The 25,260-nt window shown below is 41.2% G+C and overlaps 1 protein-coding gene across 3 annotated transcripts in view; it reads left to right on the top strand.

Moving 5' to 3' along the window:
• MAP3K5 (mitogen-activated protein kinase kinase kinase 5) overlaps positions 1 to 25,260 on the top strand; it is a 242,606-nt gene that overhangs the window by 168,170 nt on the left and 49,176 nt on the right. For 2 of the 3 annotated variants that reach the window (XM_062186818.1, XM_062186820.1), the window contains exons 15-19: positions 12,156 to 12,289; positions 19,721 to 19,848; positions 20,363 to 20,499; positions 21,454 to 21,559; positions 23,937 to 23,960. In XM_062186818.1, the coding sequence (XP_062042802.1) occupies positions 12,156 to 12,289; positions 19,721 to 19,848; positions 20,363 to 20,499; positions 21,454 to 21,559; positions 23,937 to 23,960 (529 nt within the window). The remainder of the gene's footprint in view (positions 1 to 12,155; positions 12,290 to 19,720; positions 19,849 to 20,362; positions 20,500 to 21,453; positions 21,560 to 23,936; positions 23,961 to 25,260) is intronic. The other variant, XM_062186819.1, reaches the window with a different exon arrangement.

Genomic DNA, 25,260 nt, shown 5'->3' with positions numbered 1-25,260 from the left:
TAGTAGGTAACTGCATTTTATCTGTGAGGGTGTTGCTCCCCCTCCCTACATGGGCCTACGTGCCCTTACACATTTTCTGTTCTCTCTGAGATATCTGCAGTTCATACACATGCACACACACACACACAATTCAGTGAAGACTTTGGATGATAGACCCTTTGCAGTTCTCACTAATACGCTACATAGAGAACTTGAAACCATGGAAGATTAATGGACTAAAAAGAGGAGGCTCTAACAGTCACCTGAGACGTTGTTCCTCTCTGTTGGAATCCTCTTACTTATGCCTAATGGGCTCAGTGCACTTAGGGTCCTTCTGTTTAGTTTGCACCATTTCCTCTGCCGTGTCTGCTGTGTGAAGAAGAGCCTTTCACCGCTGCGAGAAGCAGTGTGCGTAGAGTGATTTTAGAGGACTGCCTTGTCGCCTTGTCACTCTGGCGTCACAGCATTGAAACAATGATACTTCTCCAGGTGCCTCAGTAGGCCACTGTTTTTCTTTTTCTCTCTCTCTCTTTTTTAAGATGTATTTATTTGAGAGGTAGAGTTACAGACAGAGCAAGGGAGAGACAGAAAGGTTTTCCATCTGCTGGTTCACTCCCCAAATGGCCGCAATGGCTGGAGCATGCCAATCTGAAACCATGAGCCAGGAGCTTCTTCCAGATCTCCTGTGCGGGTGGAGGGGCCCAAACACTTGGGGCCATCTTCTACCTGCTTTCCCAGGCCATAGAAGAGAGCTGGATTGGAAGTGGAATAGCTGAGACTTGAACCAGCACCCATATGGGCTGCCAGCACTGCAGACAGAGGCTTAGCCCACTATGCCATAGCACTGGCCCCTAGGCCACCATTTTCTCTAAGCCCTCCCAGGACTTCGAACAGAGCTCTAAATCCAAGTGTCTCAGTCTGTTCAGGCTGCTATAACAAAAATACCAACTGTGTGGACTACAAACAACAGAAATCCTGTTTCTCACAGTCTTGGAGGCTGGGAAGGCCAAGATCAAGGTGTCAGCACTTTCAGTGGCTGTTCCTCCTAACAGACACCTTCTTGCTACATCCTCAACACAGCAGAAAGGCTGAGCTGCTTTACCTAGGCCGCTGCTGTCACTCATGGGGCAGAGCGGTGATCACCTCTCCAAAGGCCGTACCTGCTAACACCATCACCATAGGGGTGGGGAGTGCAGCAAACGAGTGTTGTGAGGACATTGATATTCAGTCTATAGCAACAAGCAATACTGAAAAGTGTGTGCTTAATGCTAAAGTTAAGGGAAGATACTATAGATCATAAACCTGACTGATATTTATTAGATTACTTCAAGAATGTCATCTCACACACTAAAATTTTTGGAAGAAGATTGAATCAGGAGAAAATTCAACAATAATAACCAATTGTTAATTCTATCTAGAACTGTCATATAATTATCCAGGAACTGTGTACCTTTGTAATGCTAAAGCTCTTTCATTAAAGTTGCAAAAAGGATAGACCTGATTTGGGGGAAATTGTGTTAGCTTACTGTCCATAGAAGGAAGAGCAAATACTTATTTGTATATGTTTTGTATTTTATAATGTATTTTCTTGTTTAAGTGACTGTGTTAGAAACTTGATCTCTTGACTCCCACTTCAGTGATCTTCTGACTGTACCTCATTATCTTTTTTTATTTCTGTTAAATTTAATATCACTTGATCCACAGCAATTTCCAGTGTAAAACTTAAAGGTGGTAAGCATGAAATCATTCTATCAGTAATATAAAATTATGAAGGAGGAGTTAGATTGGAAAATCCATAAAGTCTTGAAATGTTATGAATTGCTGATTTTTTAAACCAGTAATACTTAGCCTTCATTTCATTTCCTTTTTCGAAAACCGAAATGCATTTTACCAAATACATATATATATAGCATAGCCTGGCTAAAAATGTTTGTGGAAAGTGAAATTCAGAGGTGTTTATTTTGGTGCAAAAAATGTAAAATTCATGCATAGTTTTTTCATAAATCAAATTTTCCATGGAGTTTTGAAGACTTCTTGGTATTAGACAAGATTGGCCTTCATAACAGGTTGTATCAACAGGTGAAGGTCCATGCTCTAAAACTATTTGAGCTGTGTGATAGCATAAGACAGCTTTCATGGCCTTACAATTTGTGGTGCATTTGTCCAGCTGATTGTTCTCAATCTCAGTCTCTCGTAATGTAAAGGGAGAGATTAATCACTTTCAAAGAGCTATCAAGAGGATCCAGGATCAATATTCTCTATCTGTATATGAAATTATGTAGGCTGGGCTTGGGGAAAGACCCCTCTTGATTAGGCAGCGCCAGAACAAGTACTATGAGTATGTTCACCAACTAAATGCTGGGAGTTTTGCCTAAGATTGTCCAGAGGGTTTTAGTAAATCTGCTGACCTCAGAAAAACAGCTCCTAAAATACTGGTAGTTCATCAGAATGCTCTGTACTTGCCCCGTTTAAGTACTTGTAGGGATACTATTCTATTGATGTGAAAAAACATTATTTGACTTTTATTCTTTGATTTCATCAGAATAATTGAAACTCTCTGACACAGAGTGGCTTCTACGGTATTTTCAGTGGACTTTGTAATGTATCTGAAGAACTCAAATATACTCATTTTACGAATTGTGGCTTACTTCGCCAATAAGCTGTGGGTGCTCTGTTAGCACAACATAAATGAGTGGTCTCAGTGAAGTTCTGGCTGGAGCATGGTGCTCTGCATCGTGGCTGTCCCTCTCTTGCTGAGTGTCGTTTTGTAGCCAAAGCTCCTTTACAATATGAGTTAGTAAGCTTTAGCTTACATCTTTTTGCACAGTTAAGGATAATTTCCCCCATTATATGTTTAATTATATTTCCTAGATACTTTCAACATTGTCAAGTGATGCTATTTTTGCAGCACTCCAAGTACTTGATTACAATGAATTATTTGATGTCATTACCTTGCACTGAACTCAAATTTCAGCCCATGATTGACGTATCAAAAGTAATTCCTCTACTTCTCAAGCTCCCACAGCATAAACAAAAATTGCTTTAGAGAGCATATACACAGTGTTTCTGATCTTTACCTCAATTGAAGATAGAATTATAATTGTTTCAATACATGTGTCAGTTATTCTTGAAGCCTTGGGAACCTTGGCCCAAAACAAAACAAAAATGCTGAAAAGATCAGATGATCAGGAAATGCTCCTTGATATTTTTAACTTCACTTAGGGTAGTATTAGTATGCGGCAAACAGTAACTATTAATGTGGTTCTGTAAGCTACAGGGTTGAAGCTAACCCCTATTCCTAGTGTCTGGAAAACTCAGAAGCACAAGTTAGCATCTGATTTCCTTTCTGATTTGAATAATGCGATGTCTTCTAAGTAGTACTATTGACGGATTCAGCCTCCTTGGGTCATGAGCAGACCCTATCTGAGCTGATGGAGTTTGAATCTGCTGAGATCTCCAAGTGGAGTCAGGAGCCCTGGGTCTGCTCCTAACTTTGCCATCAGTTTGCAACTTCAGACAGAGTTCATATTCCCACTGGGCTCAGATGATTTCATAAATTAGAGTGAAACAAAAAGATCCTTAATGTCCTTTCCCAGCACTAATTTTTAAAATAAGTTTCAAGATCAGTACACACTGTCCAAGGCTATTTCAAATATAGCTCAGTACCACTTCCCAGAGAAAGACTTTCTTGTTTTTAAACAGAAAGAGAAACAACTTCTTTGGATTCAAGGCCATGGTTTTTCACTTCCAAAGCTGTATTTTTCCATGGAAGAGTTGTGAACACCCTTAAGTGATTTGATGTGTTAATAAGTTTATATCAAAATCATCAAATAGTAATTACTGTCAACCATTAGAGGTATTTAAAAAATTAACTAGTTGTATTTATTTCAGAGGGAGGAGAGAGTCAGGCAGATCTCCCATCTGCTACTTCACTCTCCAAATGCCAGAGCTGGGACAAGCTGAATCCAGGAACTGGGAACCCAATCCAGGTCTCCCAAAGGGAGACAGGAAGCCAACTATTTTAGCCATCACTGATGCCTCCCAGGGAGTGCATTAGCTGGAAGCTGGAATTAGAAGCAGAGCCAAGACTCAAGCCCGGGCACTTTGATGTGGACTGTAGGCATCCTACCTGCTAGGCCAAATGCCTGCCCCACCATTAGGGTTTTAACCCTGACCAGCTGTGGTCCCTGTCATTCCTGCCTTGCATGTATTCATTAGGAGCAAGCACATCTGCCCAGGACCTGAACCTGACACCTCTGCTGCTGCCTCTCATCCCTCGTGCCTGGTCTTTGCTTCCTCCCCTTCCTTTCATTCTCTCCATCATTACCAAGACCTCAGGTCTTCATTGTCTCTCCTGAGGCCTGATCCTCTGGAATTCTGCGACTCTCCAGACTGAAATTCCCCAATGCTGCTCTCCGTGGAAGGAGGGTTCTACACCCTCTGATGCTCTTGTCCCTCTGGGCAGACGCCCCGTGCCACAAGCTTTCTGCTACCCCACTTGGTGCCTGCATCCTTACTTCTTGAGATCCAGCTGCAGGGTCATTTTCTGCTGGAATCGTTTCTCAACTCCCCTTTCCCACTCTTCTCTGTTGCCCACGCCTCTGCCCCAGCTCTTTGCACTGCATTGTAATTCTGTGGCCTGCACTGCATTGTTAAATCCCAAGACAAGAGCATGGCTTTTCTCTCTCGTAAGCTCATAGTCTTGCATGGTACCAAGTGTCCATGCAGAGAAGGCCTAATCAGAAGGCTTTGAAGGATGTGAACCCAGACAGTGACAAAACTGGAGTTTTTTAAACAGTATCTTGGGGACTGGTGCTGTGGCATAGTGGGCTAAGCCTCTGCCTGTAGTGCTGGCATCCCAAATGAGCACTAGTTCTAGTCTTGGCTGCTTCTCTTCTGATCCAGCTCTCTGCTATGGCCTGGGAAAGCAGTAGAAGATGGCGCAAGTGCTTGGGCCCCTGCACCCACATGGAAGACCTGAAAGAAGCTCCTGGCTCCTGGCTTCAGATCGGCCCAGCTCAGGCTGTTACAGCCATTTAGGAAATGAACCAGCAGATGGAAGACCTCTTTCTCTGTCTCTTCCTCTCTCTGTAACTCTACTTCTCAAATAAATAAATAAAATCTTTATAAAAAAGTATTTTAGGCTGAGAGGAGAGGGCTATGAACTGAAACAGGCAGTCCATGCTGTAACAATGGCTTGAAGATTGTTTAGTCAGTGTTGTCAATGAAAAAAATGGTTTCTGTAATCAAGCTTAATACTGTAACAAAGCCATTAATGACCCATCCTCTTCTCTTTTTTTAATTTCCATGGGAAAAAAAAAAGATACAAATCACTGAAGCCCTTTTGGTGCTTAAGTGAAATTTGTTGTATCTCTTTAAACTTCTCCCAAAGACATACATATTCACCCCCTCTCTGCTCTCCTTCCTCTTTTTTTCCTTCTTCCCTCTTTTTCTTAGATATGTTTGCACTTTGCTTATTTTTTTTTTTTTTGACAGGCGGAGTTAGATAGTGAGAGAGAGAGAGAGAGAGAGAGAGACACAGAGAGAAAGGTCTTCCTTCCGTTGGTTCACCCTCCAAATGGCCGCTACGGCCGGCGCACCACGCTGATCCGAAGCCAGGAGCCAGGTGCTTCTCCTGGTCTCCCATGTGGGTGCAGGGCCCAAGCACTTGGGCCATCCTCCACTGCCCTCCCGGGCCACAGCAGAGAGCTGGACTGGAAGAGGAGGAACCAGGACAGAACCAGCTCCCCAACCAGGACTAGAACCCAGAGTGCCGGTGCCACAAGCGGAGGATTAGCCTAGTGAGTCACTTCGCTGGCCATTGCTTATTTTTTTTTTTTAATGAAAAACATCAATAAGACTGACACAAGCAGCCTGAGACCATCAGAGCACCTAGCTCTGTGGACCTACTTCTGCAGTTTCTAGTGTGCATAAAGAGAAATTGGGCTCCCGCTGCATAGAGTGGGGACAAGTGAGATAAAAGCCATAGTTTCCTGTGACTCAAACTTCCACAGAATGATGAAAAAATCTTACCATTTCCTTTTCTTACAATTTGCCTCACAAGCATTATCAACAGTGAATAATGGTTTAGAATTCATTTAAATCAGTTTAGAGTTAGCAAGTAGCAAACTGGTTTGTTTTTCTCTCACATGCTGTTTCTATTTTGTACAGATCCCAAGTTGAAAAACCCAGTAACTCACTCAGAAAATGTATCACTTATAGTGTAGTATGATATTAGTATCACTTTGTGATTCATTCTGTTGGGGGGTGGGGGGAACTTTTTCTAGGTATGCTGACATAAGTTCTGTGTTGGAGGCATGCAGTTTAACTGATGAAAGACATGTTAACAGAACAAAGTATATTCATTTCATCAATGGTATATCAATGAGAGACCTAACACACAAAGAAGTGGTTCCCAGACAGCTAAAGTTAAGTGTTTATGTATCATTTTAATAAGAAGAGGGGTTCGTAGTTCAAGGGAAAACAGATAGTAGGAAACTAGTAAGAAAAAATGGACAGAAATCAATGGAAAATACAGAAAATTTTGATTTTTTAAGATATAATTTCTCATTTAAATTCAAATAATTCATCTCCTTTTGGCTACAAACCTCCATTATAGGAAATTTAATTTTAGAGACAGAGCTCTTTCATCCCCCGAATGCCTGCAACAGTGTGGGTGGACCAAGGCAAACCCAGTAGCTGGAAACTCAGTGCAGGTCTCCCAGAGGGGTGTCAGAGACCTAAATACTTTGGACATCTGTTGCCTCCTAGAGTGTGCACGTTTGGAGGAGGCTGGAATTGCAAGCATTGATAAGACTTACACCCAGGCACACTGATATGGGTTGTGTGGTCCCAAGCAGCGTTTTGATGGCTAGGCCAAATGCTTACCCCCTGGATAAGTCATTTATGGCAGCTGTGGTTTTGGTAGTAGTAAGTCAGCAAAATCAGTTTAGATGAGGTTTATTTCTGTGGGATTTTTTGTTGTTGTTCATGTTCAGATTTTTTTCAGCTTAAAATAATCTTCACGTCAGTAGCTCCAAGTTGATCCCATTAACTCACTCAAGTATTTATTAGGCACCTCCCATGCAGTAGGCATTATTTTTTGGTGCTGGGGATGCAGCAGAGATCAAAACCAGGGAATGATCCCTGCCCTCATTGTGCTTACATTCTAATGAGAGGCAAAGCAGGAAAAGCATAAGTAAGTAAAATGCAGAGCATGTTACACAGTGACCAATGTTAGGGAGAAAAATAAAGCTGGGCTGGGGTACAGAGGTACTGTGTAGCAGGGATGGATAACTTCAGACAGGGAAGCCAGGAGCAGTTCTTTAACGACTGCTATTTAAGTAAAGATCTGAGGGAATAAAGATCACAATATATATTTGATTTGTACCTGCAGTATTTTTGTTGTTAATAATAATTAATGGTTTTGGCATTTATATATTGAGAAAGCAATACAGACTGAAAAAGCACATGACTGCCATCTGGTCTTTGAGGTGTTTATTCACTCAAGGTAATTAAGACTTCAAAGGGAAGTGCATGGCTTTTTATTAGGTGGTTGCTTTGCTGGGGGTCCCTTGACAGCACGACTGAATGAATCACTCTCTTGTTTGGCCTTGTCCCCATTGTCTTCCTGCACCTCATTCTCTTCCCAGCACCATTGAGGTCTCTGGGCAGGCAACCTAACAGGATGATTCCAGAAGTATTCCCATCATGGCTTCCCTTACAATGCAGTTATCTCCCTTAGCAACAATGTGATTGACTAAACTATTGCTATAGAAATAGAAGCCAAATATATAAACTGGGTGATCATACCTTTTGTTTTTGTGTCATTTAACAGAACCTGCCTTCCTGTGCCCTTAGTCTAGGCTCTGTGTTTCTTCTGTTTATTACATAGATCAAAGTATCTATCCTTAAAGGCTATGAAAATCTCCTTTTTATCTTCAAAACTGCCTTTTCAAATTGTATCTTTATTTTGTAAGGACAGAAAGGGGTGTTAATAGAGAGAGAAAGCAGTAATTTACCTGTTGAGCTAGTTTTGTATAAATAATGTTGGTCTTATTAAAAGTTCTTCTGATTTTTACTATGACCATTTTATTTAACAGGAGTCAACTTTTTTAAAAAATTAATTTTATTTTATTATTAATTTTATTTGAAAGAATGACAGAGAGGAGAGAGACAGAGAAAAAGATCTTTCATCCACTGGTTCACTTCCCAAATGGCCACAACTTCCAGGGCTGGGCCAAGCCAAGACCAGGAGCAAGGAACTCCATCCAGGTCTCCCATGTGCATGGCAAGGGCCCAAGCACTCAGGCCATCTTTTTTTTTTTTTTTTTAAAGATTTATTTGAAAGTCAGAGTTACATACAGAGTGAAGGAGAGGCAGAGAGAGAGAGAGAGGTCTTCCATCCACTGGTTCACTCCCCAATTGGCTGCAATGGCTGGAGCTGTGCTGATCCGAAGCCAGGAGTCAGGAGCTTCCTCTGGGTCTCCCATGTGGGTGCAGGGACCCAAGGACTTCTACTACTTTCCCAGGCCATACCAGAGAGCTGGATTGGAGGAAGAGCAGCCGGGACTAGCCAGTGCCCCTGTGGGATGCAGGCTGAGGATTAACCCACTGCGCCACAGCGCCAGCCCCTTATTTATTTATTTCTAAAGTAAAGAATGACACAGAGAAAAGGAGAGGCAGAGAGAGAGAGAGGGAGAGAGAGAGAGGCCTTCCATCTGTTAATTCACTCCCCAGATGGCCGCAATGGCTGGAGCTGCACCAGTCCAGTCAGGAGCCAGGAGCTTCCTCTGGGTCTTCCATACTGGTGCAGGGGCCCAAGGACTTGGGCCATCTTCTGCTGCTTTCCCAGGCCACAGCAGAGAGCTGGATCAGAAGTGGAGCAGCCAGGTCATGAACCGGTGCCTATATGGGATGCCGGCTCTGCAGGCGGTGGCTTTACCTGCTATGCCACAGCACCAGCCCCTCAGGCCATCTTTGATCATTTCCTGGCACATTTAGCAGGGAGCTGGATCTGGAGTGGAACAGCTGGGACTCCAGTGGCCTGATAACCACTGTGCAACATTGCTGGCTCCAGGAGTTCACTTCCATACCTAACACATAATCCTTTTTGTTTTCTCTAAATAGTCTTCGAGTGCTTACCCAAACGGAAGGGAAGGGAAGGGAATGGTAGGGAAGGGAAGGGAAGCTAAAACTTGAGCAACCTCATCAGGGCTTACATATTCTTCACTAAGCTATGTGAATACCCTGTGGCAAAACTGTTTTCAACCAAAAATAAGCCAATGCTAACTTTCAGTATTTTATTTTGCATCCTGTTTTTGAATAGTTCTTATCATGAAAGTTGTTTACCTTAAATAAAATTTTTTAAAAAGATAGTTTTTGTCACATTTTCTATTAATTAATTAAATAATTATTGGGCATCTACTGCAAACCAGTAAGAGAAAGGATAGAGCAATTAAAGATGAAGTTCCGTTCTTGAATCACTCCATGCCCATACAGGTATGCAGGCAAGTGGGCAGGACAAGGCACAGTGACAGATGTATAATAAAGGGGAACAGAGGCCCTGGAAGCACAGCTGGCAGGTGGACAGTTCAGAAAAGCTTCCTGGAGCTTGGTTTTGAAGCGTAAGGTGGAATGACCTAGGTAGAAAATGTAACATGGGTAAAGGTGTTATAGGTCTGGGCCGGTGCAAGCTCGCTGACAGTTCCCTGAGGGGAGACAGATGTAAAAGAAGGTTGAGGCCGGCGCCGCGGCTCAATAGGCTAATCCTCGGCCCTGCGGTGCTAGCACACTGGGTTCTAGTCCCGGTTGGGGCACCGGATTCTGTCCCGGTTGCCCCTCTTCCAGGCCGGCTCTCTGCTGTGGCCCGGGAGTGCAGTGGAGGATGGCCCAGGTCCTTGGGCCCTGCACCTGCATGGGAGACCAGGAGAAGCACCTGGCTCCTGGCTTTGGATCAGCGCAGTGCGCCAGCCGCAGTGCGTCGGCCGTGGCGGCCATTGGAGGGTGAACCAGCGGCAAAGGGAAGACCTTTCTCTGTCTCTCTCTCTCACTATCCTCTCTGCCTGTCAAAAAAAGAAAAAAAAAAGAAAGAAAGAAAGTTGGATACAGAGGCTGAGATGAGATCCCCACAGGTGCTTGTGCTTTGCTAAGGTATTTGGATTGTATCCTGAAAGCAGCAAGGAGCCAATGAAGCAGATGAAGTGGTCCTGACCTGGAAAGCTCACTTTGGAACTCTGGGAAGTTTATGGTCAAGTTAGTGGAGAATGCACTGGGGAATGGAGTGACAAGAGAGGAGGGGAGGGAGGCAGTTACAATACTAGAATGAATACAGATGAAAAGCCTGGCTGAGACAACAGGAAGATAGAGGTAAAATGGATTTGTGAGCATTTTAATGAAAAAAAACCTGATAGCATTTGGCAATCCATCTGATACGGGGAGTAAGGGAAAGGAAAAAATGGGATCTAAGAGGGCAGTGACTCCAGATGCCTCTGTGAAGAATCAAATGGCTGTTGAGTGAATGTTGACATTTACTGGCATGTCTTTCTAATACTGGTGTTCAAATGCCAGTATTTACCTTAACAGGCTCTTGGGCAGTAATGAGGTCTCCCCACAGGATTGGTGGTGGAAAGAACACAAAATCTGGAATTTTGTGAGCTAACTTTAAACCACATGCCTTGCATATTTTCCCTGGAAAAGATAATTCTGATCATTTGTGGATTGAGGGTAATCAAAGACTTTCCCTGCTACAACACATGGGGAGGCTCCTGAAAATTGGAGCCCTTTCCTTTTTAAATTATAAAGCTTAGTAATAATAATGTGAGGTGACAGCACTGGGTTCAGAGTATAGGTTCCTGTTCCTTCGAGATGGCAAAGTGGAGCTTCTTTGCTGAAGGTCCCTGCTTTGTCTCCCGGTGGCCTAGGCTCCTGCATGTTTGGTACAGCGTTGCAGAAGTCTGGACCTGAGGAATTGGGTAGGGAGGCTCGAGCTCCTTCAGGTGGCATTGTTTAAACTATGCATGCTGCCTCTTCTGTCTGAGATAAAGCCCAGTTTTATCTGCGGGTATGAGCATATTGCTAAATTATCACTACTGCCTGTCCCCTCACCCTACAAATCTCCATGGTCATCTGCTCTGAACTGGCCAGCCTTTATCCTTATAGTGGGCAGCCAGAGTGGGAGTGTTCTCTAATGAACTGCTAGGTATCTTGGCAGTGGCTGCTCAGTGAGACAAGTGGGGAAGCAGACAACTCCTTTCTAGAGCGTGGCTTCTGTCCTGGGCCAGAAGAGGGTGCCTGGTAGGGAGCCAGTGCTTGCTCCAGCCCTAGCCTGGGATGGGGCATACTTTGCCCAGGAGATACCATCTGATCTTCTATTAGAATTTTGGGAATTTTATGGCAGATAAGCTGGAGGTGTTAGCAACATGCCCTGTGTTTACCCTAGAGAGTTTGCAGAGAGATCTGATCAGCTCCCTGTGTAGGTAATTTGTTCATTTTTATCTTGGCTTCCTTTTATGTTCTTCTTTTGTCTTCCTTTGTGTAGCTTCCCTATATCGTTTCTGAGTATGAATTTATTTTTACTCTTCCTATTTAGAACCCAATTTCTGGAAGTTACATTTGCTTCTTTCTCAAACCTGTCTAGTCTGTTTTTAGAATGTCTTATCTTTTTCTCATTTGTTTAAAGAGTTTATAGCTTTATGCTAAATGTATATATTTTATGACTTGTGTTTTGTGAAGTTTTGAAGACGGATATTTTTCATATCTGTCTTTACTAATGGTGAATTATTTCCTTATATATTTAAAATTTCTGTATCATGAGCTCACTTTCAGTGGTGCATTATCAATGAGAATCCTGCATACTGTGAAGCGGGAGGGGCCCCTCTTTAAAATGTTTTAGCCTGGTTTCTGCCAGGCACTTCAGGAGTGTCCCAAGCTCTTGAGCAATTTAACTATGTAGTCCCTACTACATCCACAACAGCTAGAAAACATGAACACACTGTCTGCTTTATGTTGAAAGTAGAGTGTTTGTTTACTTTGTTCTTGAAGCTGCTTTTCAGAACTTCAACTTTTTAAAGCCATCTGAGAAGAGGGAAGAATGCTGTTGGGGGGAAAAAAACCATGTTTGAAATAAAGAGTGCAAGTAATATTTCAGTCTTCTCTTTCCATTTTTTCTTTTGTAGTATGACTACGAATATGATGAAAATGGTGACAGAGTTGTTTTGGGCAAAGGCACCTATGGAATCGTTTATGCAGGTCGAGACCTGAGCAACCAAGTCAGAATTGCTATTAAGGAAATCCCAGAGAGAGATAGCAGGTACAGTAACTGTGGCTAACAAATGCTATTTTCTAAAGCACTTTGGGTTGTAGTAGCAATTTAGAAAATGCTTGGCGGTACGCTAATGAAACCCTGAGAACTCCAGGGTGTTCATTTGCTCCTGAGGTTTGGCTGCTGTACTGTTAAGTGATACAAGCACAAGATGGGTTGGGGGTAGGAGTAGTTATAGGAAAAGAGAATGGTCCCGTGTGTATTGGACTCAGCTTATGCCACATAAAGGTGGGTTTATTGGATGGAAGGATGGGGAATGAACACTATCAAAAATGGTTGGAACCAGAAGTAACAGTTTCCAGTTGGGCATGTCAGGAGCTTGGACATCATCATTCCTTGCTAACACTGGAAAGCTGAGCAGACTGAGACTCAGGGGTTCTTCATCAATCCATTGGTGAAATTAAACTACAAGACAGGCAGCTGCCCCTAAAATGGGAGAGACAGACAGGCAAATACACACAGTTAAAACATGCCAGAGTGGAAGTCCACAAGCAGAAGCCCCTGTGAGAACGAGTGCTGGGGTGGGAAAGCCTGAACTGTCACTGATGCCTTGCTGGAGGCCTGGCATGGATGAGACTGACAATGAAAACTCCAGGGAGACCCTCTACACTTTCTGAGTTTTACGTCCTGGAGCTCTGCCAGAGAAGATCTCCCTTGTGCTTCTGGAAAGGGGAGGGAAGAAGTTACCGTTTTGAAATGTGTTCGGCATTCTGCCCTTCACAAGGCCTGCTCTCAGGAGAAACTCACTAACCAGAGCCTGTCCCAGGTAGGGGTAGAGAAATGCTGCCATCCAGCCCACTCTAGCCTTCCTGTCCCACGTAAGTGGGTAAAACTGAGAAACACTGGTGACGCTCATAGCCCAGCGACAAATGCTCACCAAAGTACTGAATCTGCATTGCAGAAGTGCAGAACTCTTCCTCTGCACACACAAACCTCACCATCAGATCACTACCAGCCTGCTGAAAGCAGTTCCTTTTCCATAGTGCATCTTGTACACCTTTCAACAAAAATACTATAAGGTATACTATAAAGCAAAAAGCACAGTTTAGAGAAACTAGCAATGGTCAGAACCAGAGTCAGACGCGGTAGGGATATTGGAATTGTTGGAGTGGGAATTTAAATCAGCTATGAAGAATATGCCAAGAATGCTAATGGAAAAAGTAGATAACATGTGAAAGTGGTAATGCCAGCTTAGAAATGGAAATCCTAAGAAATAATAAAAAGAATTGCTAGAGAGCAAAAACACTGTAACAAAAATGAACAGTGCCTTTGATGGCTTCGTTGGTGACCAGACACAGTTGAGGAAAGAATCTCCGAGCTTGAGGATATGTCAGTAGGAACTTTTAAAACTGAAAACAACAGGAAAAAAAAAAAACTGAAAAAAGTGGAACAAAAGATCCAAGAACTATGGGAAAACTACAAAAATATATTACAAGAAAGAAAGAAAAGAGAGAACAAAGGGGTCACATAAACAAGACTAGTGTCTGCTAATACTAACTGATAGAATTAAAAAGGAGAGAATGATCCAACATGGGAAGCGGGATACACAGCAGACCCATAGAATGGCAGATGCCCTAAACAGCATGCTGACCTCAGAATCAGCTCTTTAAGGCATTCTGTTCCGGCTAAAAAGCCCATGAGAGTTTCAGGCATGGAAAGCCAAGACACTGTGGGGAAAAAAAATGACCTAAATGAAATATCTCTGTGAGTGAGATACCAGGGGAAAGAACAAGCCATCAAAAAAGGAGATACCTTTCTTTGAAGGGAGGAGAGAACTTCCACTTTTTTTTTTTTAACATTTATTTAATGAACATACATTTCCAAAGTACAGCATATGGCTTTACAGTGGCTTCCCCCCACCAACTTCCCTCCCACCCGCAACCCTCCCCTTTCCCGCTCCCTCTCCCCCCCCACTCCATTCACATCAAAATTCATTTTCAATTCTCTTTATATACAGAATATCAGTTTAGTATATATTCAGTAAAGATTTCAACAGTTTGCACCCACATAGAAACACAAAGTGAAAAATACTGTTTGAGTACTAGTTATAGCATTAATTCACATTGTACAGCACATTTAGGACAGAGATCCTACATGAGGAGTAAATGTACAGTGACTCCTGTTGTTGACTTAACAAATTGACACTCTTGTTTATGGCATCAGTAATCACCCTAGGCTCTTGTCATGAGATGCCAAGGCTATGGAAGCCTTTTGAGTTCACCGACTCCGATCATATTTAGACAAGGTCATAGTCAAAGTGGAAGTTCTCTCCTCCCTTCAGAGAAAGGTACCTCCTTCTTTGTTGACCCGTTCCTTCCACTGGGATCTCACTCGCGATCCTTCATTTAGGTCTTTTTTTTTTTTTTTTTTTTTTTTTTTGACAGAGTGTCCTGGCTTTCCATGCCTGAAATACTCTCATGGGTTTTTCAGCTTGATCAGCCCTTGCCCTGACTGTTGATGAACAACTTAATACTTTATCCCTCTTAGTATTTTTTGTTTGTTTGTTCTACTTAATACTATTGGTTGAATTCTGTAATTAATACACAGTTATTCTTAAGTGTTGAAACTTAACTTAAAAGTGATCCCTGTTAAATATAAGAGTGGGAATAAGAGAGGGAAGAGATGTACAATTTGGGACAGTCTCAAGCTGACTTGACCCAGACGGTAGAGTTAGAAACATACCAGGGGATTCTAATTCAATCCCATCAAGGTGGCATGTACCAATGCCATCTCACTAGTCCAAGTGATCAATTTCAGTTCACAATTGATCATAATGATAGGACTAAGAGTCAAAGGGATCACATAAACAGGACTAGTGTCTGAATAATACTAACTGATAGAATAAAAAGGGAGAGAATGATCCAACATGGGAAGCGGGATACACAGCAGACTCATAGAATGACGGATGTCCTAAACAGCACTCCGGCCTCAGAACTTCCACTTTGATTATGGCCTTGTCTAAATAAGGTCAGAGTTTGTGAACTCAAGAGGCTTCCATAGCCTTGGCAGCTCATGACAAGAGCCTCAGGTGATTACTGATGCCATAAATAAGAGTGTCAATTGTTAAATCAACAACTGTACACTTGCTCCCCATGTAGAATCTCTGTCCTTAATATGTTGTACTATGCGAATTAATGGTAAAACTACTATTCAAACAGTACTTTATACTTTGTGTATCTGTGTGGGTGCAAACTGTTGAAATCTTTACTTAGTATGTACCAAGTTGATCTTCTACATATAAAGATAATTGAAAATGAATCTTGATGAAGATGGGAGAGGGAGCGGGAGATGGGATGGTGCAGGTGGGAGGGGAATTATGGGGGGAAAGCCGCTACAATCCAAAAGTTGTGCTTTCAAAATTTATATTTATTAAATAAAAGTTTTTTTAAAAAAAAGAAAGAAAAGACAGCAAGCTACAGAAGATGTGCTGAATAGCTTGAACCACATATCACGAGGCCTTGTGGAAAACAAAGTTGTTTCTAGCAACAGAATGTAGTCAGAAAACTGAACAACTCTGTTAACACGATTATCTGTTGTTCTGAGCCCTAGTACTCTGCTTTATGTTTTGTTTATCCAACTAATATTTCTCTCAGCCTCGTGGCTTCTACTGGCTCACAATCTCCCTTATGTCTTCTCTCTGATAGTGCTCCTACAGTCAGCTGTATACATTTTCCATGTGTTGTGTGCTCACCATCTGAAAGGGAGAGGACTAGATTGTTTATTACTATTCTTATTTGGCCACATTTTAGTGCCCAGTGATATCATGAGCTTCTTTTGGCTTCCCTCAGATCTGCTTGTCTGTGGCCACAGTGATAAAGGTCTCATGATCAGCCTTCTCCACTTGTACATCTAAGACCGTCTCAAGGTTAACAAAACGGAGCCAAGATTTTTACTCCCAAATGAATTCCCCTTACAGTATTCCCCACATCAGTTAATGGTACCCACCCTTCCACCCAACTGTTCAGGCTGAAACCTTGGACTCATTTGGGATCCACTCTCTGACACATACTACGTTTATTCTATTAATTGTGTTGTTTATCATCCTAACTTCTGTAATATGTTCTGAATTGTAATATGTTCTGTTCTCTGCTGTCACTACAGCTACAACTCTAGTCTGAGCCTTCAGGCCTCTCACTTGGACTCCTTACTGATTTCTGCAGCCACCTTCTAACTAGTCTCTGCTTCCACTTTTTCCTCCATCCGCAGCTCATCTTTCCTCAGAGAAGCCATGGAGATCTTTCTAAAGTTAAAACCCATCATGGGTGGTAATGATGTGTCAATGTAGGTTCATCAGTTGTAACGCATGTACCACTCTGGTGAGGGGTGCTGATAATGGCACAATTTATATATGTGTGGGACCAGGGAAGTCTCTCTGCCATCTGCTCACTGTTGCTATGATCCTAAAACTGTTCTAAAAATTTGTCTTGTTTTTAAAACTCACATTATGCCTAAAACCCTTCAATGAATTCTTACTGCAAGCAGCATAAAACCCAGAACACTTAGCTTGAGCCACAAGGCCATGGGCAATCCACTTGCTCTGAGGCCTCACCTCCAGTGCAGCCACACTGGTGTCTGTCTGTCCATCAGGCATACAAAGGTCAACACAGATCTTGGCAGGACTTTTCAGTTGAGACCTGAATGATGAAAATTAAATGACCACAATTCAGGAGGAATATAGGCCAGGGATATAAGCAATGATCAAATGAAAAGATGTCCATTTTAGTCTTACACAGTAAATTTTAAAATAATCAAAGATTAAAGCTACAGTAGTGTATCATGTGGAAAAAATTTAACAAAGGTGTAAAACAAAGTTTGATGAAACTGTTTGCAGAATTACTGATGATACACACAGATATTTCATAATATTTTTAATATTGAAGAAGAATATTTATCCTTAGGTAGAATGGACTGTGACCAGTAATGCAGATTTTGAGCTATCCTTGATTTAAATAATGAGGTAGGGTTATTATTTGCTTCTCCAGTGTCTGTAATTTAAGCATTTGTGGTTTGATTTTAAAAGGGAATTAGAAGGTGTGAGCCCTTTGATTCCTAATAAACTGAGTTGCTTGCCTTGGATTATTTAATTACTTTAATCTCTTACATCTGTAGAAAGGGCACAGAATTTATCACTCACGGCTAACAAGAGCAGTCATGAACTAATGTCAAAGAAGTAACTCATGAATATCTTCATAGTTGAGAGTCGTTAGATGAGTATCTTATTGATAATATTTTATATTAGCATTTCTTGTATGACCTCATTCAATTATGAAGAATTGCTGCCTCTAACATAAAGTCCTGTTAAAGGTTCATTATTTTAATACCTGCTCTTTTTGATTCCTAGAGCAATTCTAAAGAAACAGTGAGTAATAGTTTTAAAACACAAATCTTTTAAAACTATTTTTAAAACACATGTTGTTGCTGGCTGCTTTCTAAGTAATATTATGTAAGTTTAACTATTAATTAAATTAATTGGATTTTTATAAACTGATTTCTTAGCTTTAACACTTAGCCTGAAAAGCTCCATGAAAATAGTGTTACTATCACCAATTCTAGCATTTGTTACCAGTGTTAAAGCAATACCATCCTGCTTATATGAGTTTGTCATTGTAAGATCTGAGCATTTCCTGCATAAAGGACTGAAGCAAGTATGAGACATCAGATTTGTATTTCATTTGTTAGTATTAGTAGTTAGTATTTCGTACACCTATGGCCTTAGTTTTATAAGAGTTAAAAAATAATAGGAAATAGCTTTAAGTTTCTGCTTATTGTTGCTGATGCCATCCTGTATTTATCTTGTTACTTAAAATTTATGGGAGGCCATTGATTTGGGTTGAGCTCCTGTGCTAGGTCCCAGTAGACCAACCCTACATGCAGCTCTCATGCTCAGTTTCCACATCACCAAATCAAAAGCTATGCTGCTGCTTACTTGTAAGATCTGATCTTCCAGGAAATCAGGAGGGGCTGATTGCCAATATCTTCAATAGGCCAGCTTTTCAATCAATAGGAGATCCAGAGCTAACCCCTCAAAAGAGACCTCATGATAAGAACCTGCGTGCTAAGAAGCCCTCTCTGCTTTAACCCACACAATGAAAGTGACCTGAAACATTGTGCTGTTTCCTTGTTCCTGCTCAAACTACCTCATTTTTTAAAAGATTATTTATTTATTTATAAATTTCTTTATTTATTTGAAAGGCAAAGTTACAGAGAGGGAGGGAGAGACAGAGACAGAGAGAGATCTTCCATCTGCTGGTTCACTCTCCAATGGCCACAATACCAGAGCTGGGCTGATCCAAAGCCAGGAGCTTCCTTGGGGTCTCCCACATAGCCACCAGGGGCCCAAGCACTTGGGGCCATCCTCTGGCTGCTTTCCCAGGCTCATTAGCAGGGAGCCAAATCAGAAGTGGAGCAGCCTGGTGCCCATACGGGATGCTGTTGCTCCAGGTGGCAGCTTTACCTACTATGCCACAGCACTGACCCCTTGAACTACCTTATAAAAACCTGTTCTGTGTGCTCAGCAGAGCTCTTGTCTTGACCAGATGCTGCCCAGTTCATAAATCCCTAATAAAAGCCCATATTTTAAACTCAGTTTGTTAAAATTTTGTTCTTTGACAAGTTATATAATAACTACAGCTATGTTGAATGCATGATTGATAAGAGGCTGTTAGCTTTTACTTCACATAATCATCAAAAATGTTCTGTTCTATAAATAAAAAAAACTTGTATAATTTGATATGTGTACCAAATACATGATTGTGATGTATGGATGAACACTCTTTTTTCAATATGAAGGTTTGGTTAGGGTTTGGTAAAAATCAGGACATAGTAGAATTGGTGGACCCAGTAGGGTGAAGATTTTGAAACCAAAAGACGTAAAGAAAATTGGAGAAGATGATTTTATTTTCTATTGAAGAGTTGATGGGTCTGCCAGGAAGTTTTGAAATGCACATTAATGTTATTTGCAATTTTTTGTCTTGCTGGTCAAGAGTCTCGATGGACTTGAAAGTCATGTTCATATGGACAGTAGGCCGTGTGGATGAGTCCAGTTCTCCTGGGTTCAAATCTTAAATCTGGCCCTTACTTTGTGATTTTGGGCAAGTTAGTCATCCTCCATATGAATTTCCTCATCTATAAAATGGACATTCCACTAGTACCCTCTCATGGAGTTGTGAGAAATTAATTGATATATACTTACTGAGTCAAATTATTAGAGCTTAGGACAGACCTGGCGCATTTCCTCTCAGATACTACCACAGCTTCAACTTCACAGAATTTATCTTGGGAGAAATAAAGGCAGTTGATTATCATTGGATTTTTATATATGGGCATGTATTTAGCTGAAATTTTCCATCAGTATTGCTTAAATTTATACATGCAAGGTTGGCTACATCATTAGCTCATTGACATTTGCGTATTTTTCAGATACTCTCAGCCCCTACATGAAGAAATTGCATTGCATAAGCACCTGAAGCACAAAAATATTGTCCAGTATCTGGGCTCTTTCAGTGAAAATGGTTTTATTAAAATCTTCATGGAGCAGGTCCCAGGAGGTGAAACTACATTTTCTTTCTTTAAAAAAATAAAAATTTCTAATATATTAAAGATAACTGAATGGGATTATATGAAGGGGCTTTGAAAATTTGTGGAAAAAATTGTGCAAAAAATGTTGAAAACCATGAATTTGTCTCACAGTGTGTTTTCCATGAACTTTGTGAAGACACTTCAGAAAGGTCTTCCTGTGTCTAAGCTGAAGGAAAATGAGATACATGTTATTATCTCACAATTGATTAGCAATTAACAAATAATGATGCCATTTCAATTTTAGTTATCTTGACTTGGATTGAAGCTAGAAAATGATTGGCCTTTTACTTAGACTATATTTGATATTGTCCATCTTCAGAGCAGGGACATTTTCATACTCACATTTGAATCCAAGTATCTGGTACAGTTCCTGGCACTGTAAAGAACCAATGAATGTTGGCTTAAATTAGTGTTAAACTATTAATATGTTTTAAAGCGCTCATTTGGATAAGATTTTATCTACTGTTTCTATCTTCCTTACAGGAAGTCTTTCTGCTCTCCTTCGTTCCAAATGGGGCCCCCTAAAAGACAATGAGCAAACAATTGGCTTTTATACAAAGCAAATACTAGAAGGATTAAAATACCTGCATGACAATCAGATAGTACATCGGGATATAAAGGTAGGATGCGCCAGGATTCATTTTCAGGATTTCCTTGCTGGGTGGTTGTCTTTTTTGCAAGTCATATGGTGTTATTAATATTAATGTAGAATGATGATTAAGTAAGTCTTAGAAACAACAGAAACAGAAGTTGTCATACCACTCTGAATCAGTTGTTTATGTTCATGCCTTATGTCTCCTACTCAGGGAATAAACTCCTTAACCATGTTCAACAAACAAGATTGTGCTCCCACTCCGTGATGCATTTCCGGAGCCCTGTGGGGTGGGAGTGCAGTAGTATGAAATTAAACAGGAAAGGGTCTTTGTGCCCAAACAGCTTTCAGGCTGGTTAATCTTTGTATCCATGCCCATAGTAGTGACTCCATATATATTTACTGCATCAGTAGATGGATGGTTAGAAGAAAGATCCATTAGTCTCACAAGTATCATGTGTTCATGGGTTGAACATGAAAGCTAAAAGTACGGACTAAAATGATAACTTTAGATTCTCTTTTAAAAAGAGATAATTCAGAAGTAACAAATTTTTGACCAAGGCTGCACTATTAATAGTAAATTAATATTACGACTCTGAAATCAACCCAAGTGCCCATTTGTGGTGTCCCAAAATATCCCAGGAAAAGAAATAAAGCAAGATTAAAAAAAAAAAGCAAGTAAAGAAGCTAGGAACTTAGGAAAATCATCATTTAACTTCTCGTACGGGTGTCAAACACAGAGAGCCTGTCAGTGTGTGATAGGAAGCTCTACCCCAGAACCATTTTCTGGTTGCATACAACTGAGGGTATGTCAGCTAAAAGATGGTTTCAAGAATTGTTTACCAAGATAAACTACTCGTGAAGAATTCAGTATTAGCGTCCTGTTTGTTCTAAGGACAGGTTTTATCATTGGACTTCACAAATCAACACCACAGTCCCTGAAGGAAGGTACCACGTTTGACTGAGGGCCTCTGTTCCCTAGGGTGACAACGTGTTGATTAACACCTATAGTGGGGTGCTCAAGATCTCTGACTTCGGGACATCAAAGAGGCTTGCTGGCATTAACCCGTGCACTGAAACTTTCACTGGTATGTCTTTGCAATGATGACACAGATCTTATGTAATTACAGAAATAATTGCAGGGTTTGAGTGTAATATAAGATGGTATTCCCACACAACATTTATGTCAGCATCTTTTAATGAAAAATGTGATACAGAATTTCATCTAATCCTTTTCCCCCCTCTTATATTTATATGATTGGCTCAGTCTCCTGCTTAATGCCACTGAAGTTTGTTTACTCATTCTCAATTTTGTTATTTGTTTTCTGTCATTATGTCACTCCTGGTTGGCCTACAACCATAGTAACCCCAGAAAGATTAAAAAGTAATAATAATAATGTTGGCTTAGCTGGACCTTGCTATGATTCTTACTCATTCCTTAATCACTTCCCAGTTGGACTATGAAGCCCATCTTCCTAGGCTGTTTACTCTCTGTGGTTTCTTCTCCCACCCCACTCCCCAATATAAATAACCTAGAGGATTTTGATTCACAAAGAGGAAGTGACTCACCAACTTGGAGGAGGCAGCTGGAGGTGTGGGGGGTGGGGTGGGTGGAACTTTTCTGAGAAATTGGCAACCCAGCCACTAGGGCTGCCTCTGAAGCCCGGTGCCCAGAGGGTAGAGACAAAGTGAACTCCACAAAAGTGAAGACATCTTGTTGTTCAAGAGAAAGAAATTTAGCAAGAAGAAAAAAAGAAAGGTGCAGAATAATCCTTGGTCCATTTCTAACTCTGCTAAAGCAGCAGCAGTGCCTCCATGTTGCAGATGGGCAAACAGAGAGAAGTTCGCTCATGCCACAGGCCTCAGCAGTCTGGACATGAGCGAGGTCATGTCTAGGTTTTGCCCCTACTGTTGCTCTTTACGTTTACTTTCTACCTCCTCTGGCTGCCCTGTCCATTCTGATAGCCTGGGAGTGGAAAAGAAGAGAGAGAAATTTCATACCTCTGGCCCACATCCCACCTTCCAGGTGATAGGTATTGCAACGCACAGAAGTAAATGCAGTTAGAATGTATTTTTGTGAATAAAATAAAATGTAGCTTCTTAGTCACTTTAAATATGCTTCCAGCTTGGCCAGACACATTGTAGATGCTGCCAAGGCTTGGGAACTCCTGGAAAGAAAAGGCCTGCTTTCACACTTTTAGGGAGAGGATATTAATTTAATGTCTTCTGCGCAAGTTGAACACATTTATTTATTTATTTAGTACAGTTTCCAAAAGAGTTACCGGAACGTAGACCACACAGGCCGTTTGCTTGTGCTTACCTGTCCCCCTGGCATGGGGAACAAGATCTGTCTCCTGTACTGATCCTAAGAGCCAAGGGGTGGGCAAACCTCTAACCCCTCAACACTGAGGGCCTCGTGCCACTAACTTGGTGCTCTCCAACTCACAGGTTCTTGGTTAGCTTCTGGTGAATGCGATTGAAAGACACTGATCTGTTTCACTCTCGATTTGGGTTAGGAAAAAAGCCAGAGTAAGCACTGTTTGGGGAGTGCTGACTATATACCTGGCTCTGTGCTCAGTGCCTTACATATGTGATTTCATTGCAATTTGCACATCAGCCCTAATCATTAGGGGTCATTATCCCAGTTTATGGGGAGAAAATTAAGGTTCAAAGAGGTTGAACAATTGGCTCGAGGTCACAAAGCTAGTTAGTAACCAGGCTGAGATTCAAACTAGACTTACCTGCCAAATGGAATTCATTATCTTCTCAAGCCTAGTCTACCCAGTCTTCCTGTCTCATTTGAGACACTTCGTGTAGAGAGTTACCCAGAGTGACTTTTGTCACACTCCAAACCCATCAAGGAAGCCTTTTGTCCAAAATCGGACCGGTTCTCCCTGCTTCTGCTCTACTACCCTCATCTCTCACTTGTGTGACTTCAAGACTCCTCTAAGTGTTCTTCCACTTCCACATGTGCGCCCTCCTATCTGTCCTCGACACAGCAGTCAGACTGATCCTTCTACGATGCTAGTCAGGGGCAGGGGTTTAATGCAGCAGGGAAGTCACCACCTGGGGTTCCCAGGGCCTGGCTTTTGCCTCCACCCAGGCCTGGCCATCACAGGTCGTTCGGTGTGTGAATCAGTGGGATGGGAGCTCTCAGTCTGTTTCTGTACTTCTCACAACCCAAACAAGTAGACAAAAAATTAAAAGAAAACCTTTGGAATGCAGACAAATAGCTTAGACTTTAGAGTTCATACGCTCACTTGGTTTCTGTAGGCTAATGTTAGGATGCACTTGCATCATCCTTATCCAGCTCTGTAAATCATTTATGTAAGAGGTTATATATCATTTTTTACTGTTCACATTATATGACTTTTCAGTTTTAAAAATTCACTGTATTCTTTTGTCCATTGTAATTCCTGCATGGATGTTAGTACAGCTGAAATTCTCTCATTGATTCTGTTCTAGACCCAGAGACAACAAGCAGGAATGGTAGGTTTCAATACATATTTTCTAACAGGCCGCTGGGGTTTATTTAGGTCTTAAAAAGTTATGACTTGGAAGAAGGCCATAGGTGTAGAACATCCATAACAGTTTTATACTAGGAGTAGGTGTGTCTGTGAGGCTTCTTTATATTTGGCTAAGTAAAAGGCTTTTCTCCAGGAATTTTGGTGATTTAAGCATAGAGCTGACATGTAAAGTTATATGTCTACATGAACATGAAATATACTCATGCATAAGGATCAAGTCTGCAGGATGAAACTGGCAGATGGACAAAAATAGTATGCTTTCATATGCTGTGTATGAATAGCAGTTCATTTCCAGTCTTCAGTTGTGGGTTTCACAGGAATAGTTTGGGAGAATTTTATGTAACAGTTTTTTGCACTAAATCATGCATGAAACATTCCTGAAAGGCATTGTCTATATTTTTTAAAATGTCTATCAGTTCAGTTATGAATCAGAAAATACTGAAGTAGTTCTTTAGGCGAATGTCCCAAGATTTGACGTAATTCAGCTTGGCATCTTAGATGGATTCCTATTTGCTGATTGTATCATTAGTGTGAGTGAAGCAGGGGATATGATGATAATACATTCCCACTCATTCTCCTGATCCATTGCTAGAGGGCGGGAAACCTTTCAAGGGGGTATTAGAAGTTGGAATCTTGCCTCTCCTTTGATCCAGTGGAGTCACTACAATTGTTTATTTGGGATGAGCCCAGCTACAACTAGGAGCATTGCTCCTCATTTAATGTTCTTTCCATCACACCACTCTGATTGCATGTAGCCTTCTAAATCTCTCTTTGCCATTTTATTCTTACTCATTGTATCTGATGATTTGGCTCTGTTGTTGGTTCATAACCTGTCTTTGATCTCTTTAACTGACTACTCCATGTATTACAGACATGCAGCAGGAGTCCCATATATTTGATTTACAGAGTAGAGTATGCCAGGAATTTTTTGCATTATTTTTTCTCAGTGGCTTTCAGAATCTTGATGCTGTTATGATTAAGAAATAAGAATGAAAAGAGAAGAATTAAGCATTCAGTTCAGGAATTGAGAAATACAGATTTCAGGAAGTAGATGAATAAGTTAGGTTTTCCTGGGGAAAGATTGGAAGTGTTTATAATAGCAGTCTTCCTGTATTTTAAAAAGTGATTCCAGGAAATATGTGTTGACAAATTCTCTGTTGTTTTCAAAAGACTAATAGTTAGGACTGTCTAAGAGGTTCCAAAGAAATGAAGCATCAATTATTCTTCACCTTTCTCTCCATAACTAGATCGTATTAATAAAC

This window comes from Lepus europaeus, chromosome 3 (genome assembly GCF_033115175.1).
Source record: "Lepus europaeus isolate LE1 chromosome 3, mLepTim1.pri, whole genome shotgun sequence".
NCBI classification, from domain to species: Eukaryota; Metazoa; Chordata; class Mammalia; order Lagomorpha; family Leporidae; genus Lepus; species Lepus europaeus.
This window is presented reverse-complemented; position numbering and strand designations above follow the sequence as displayed.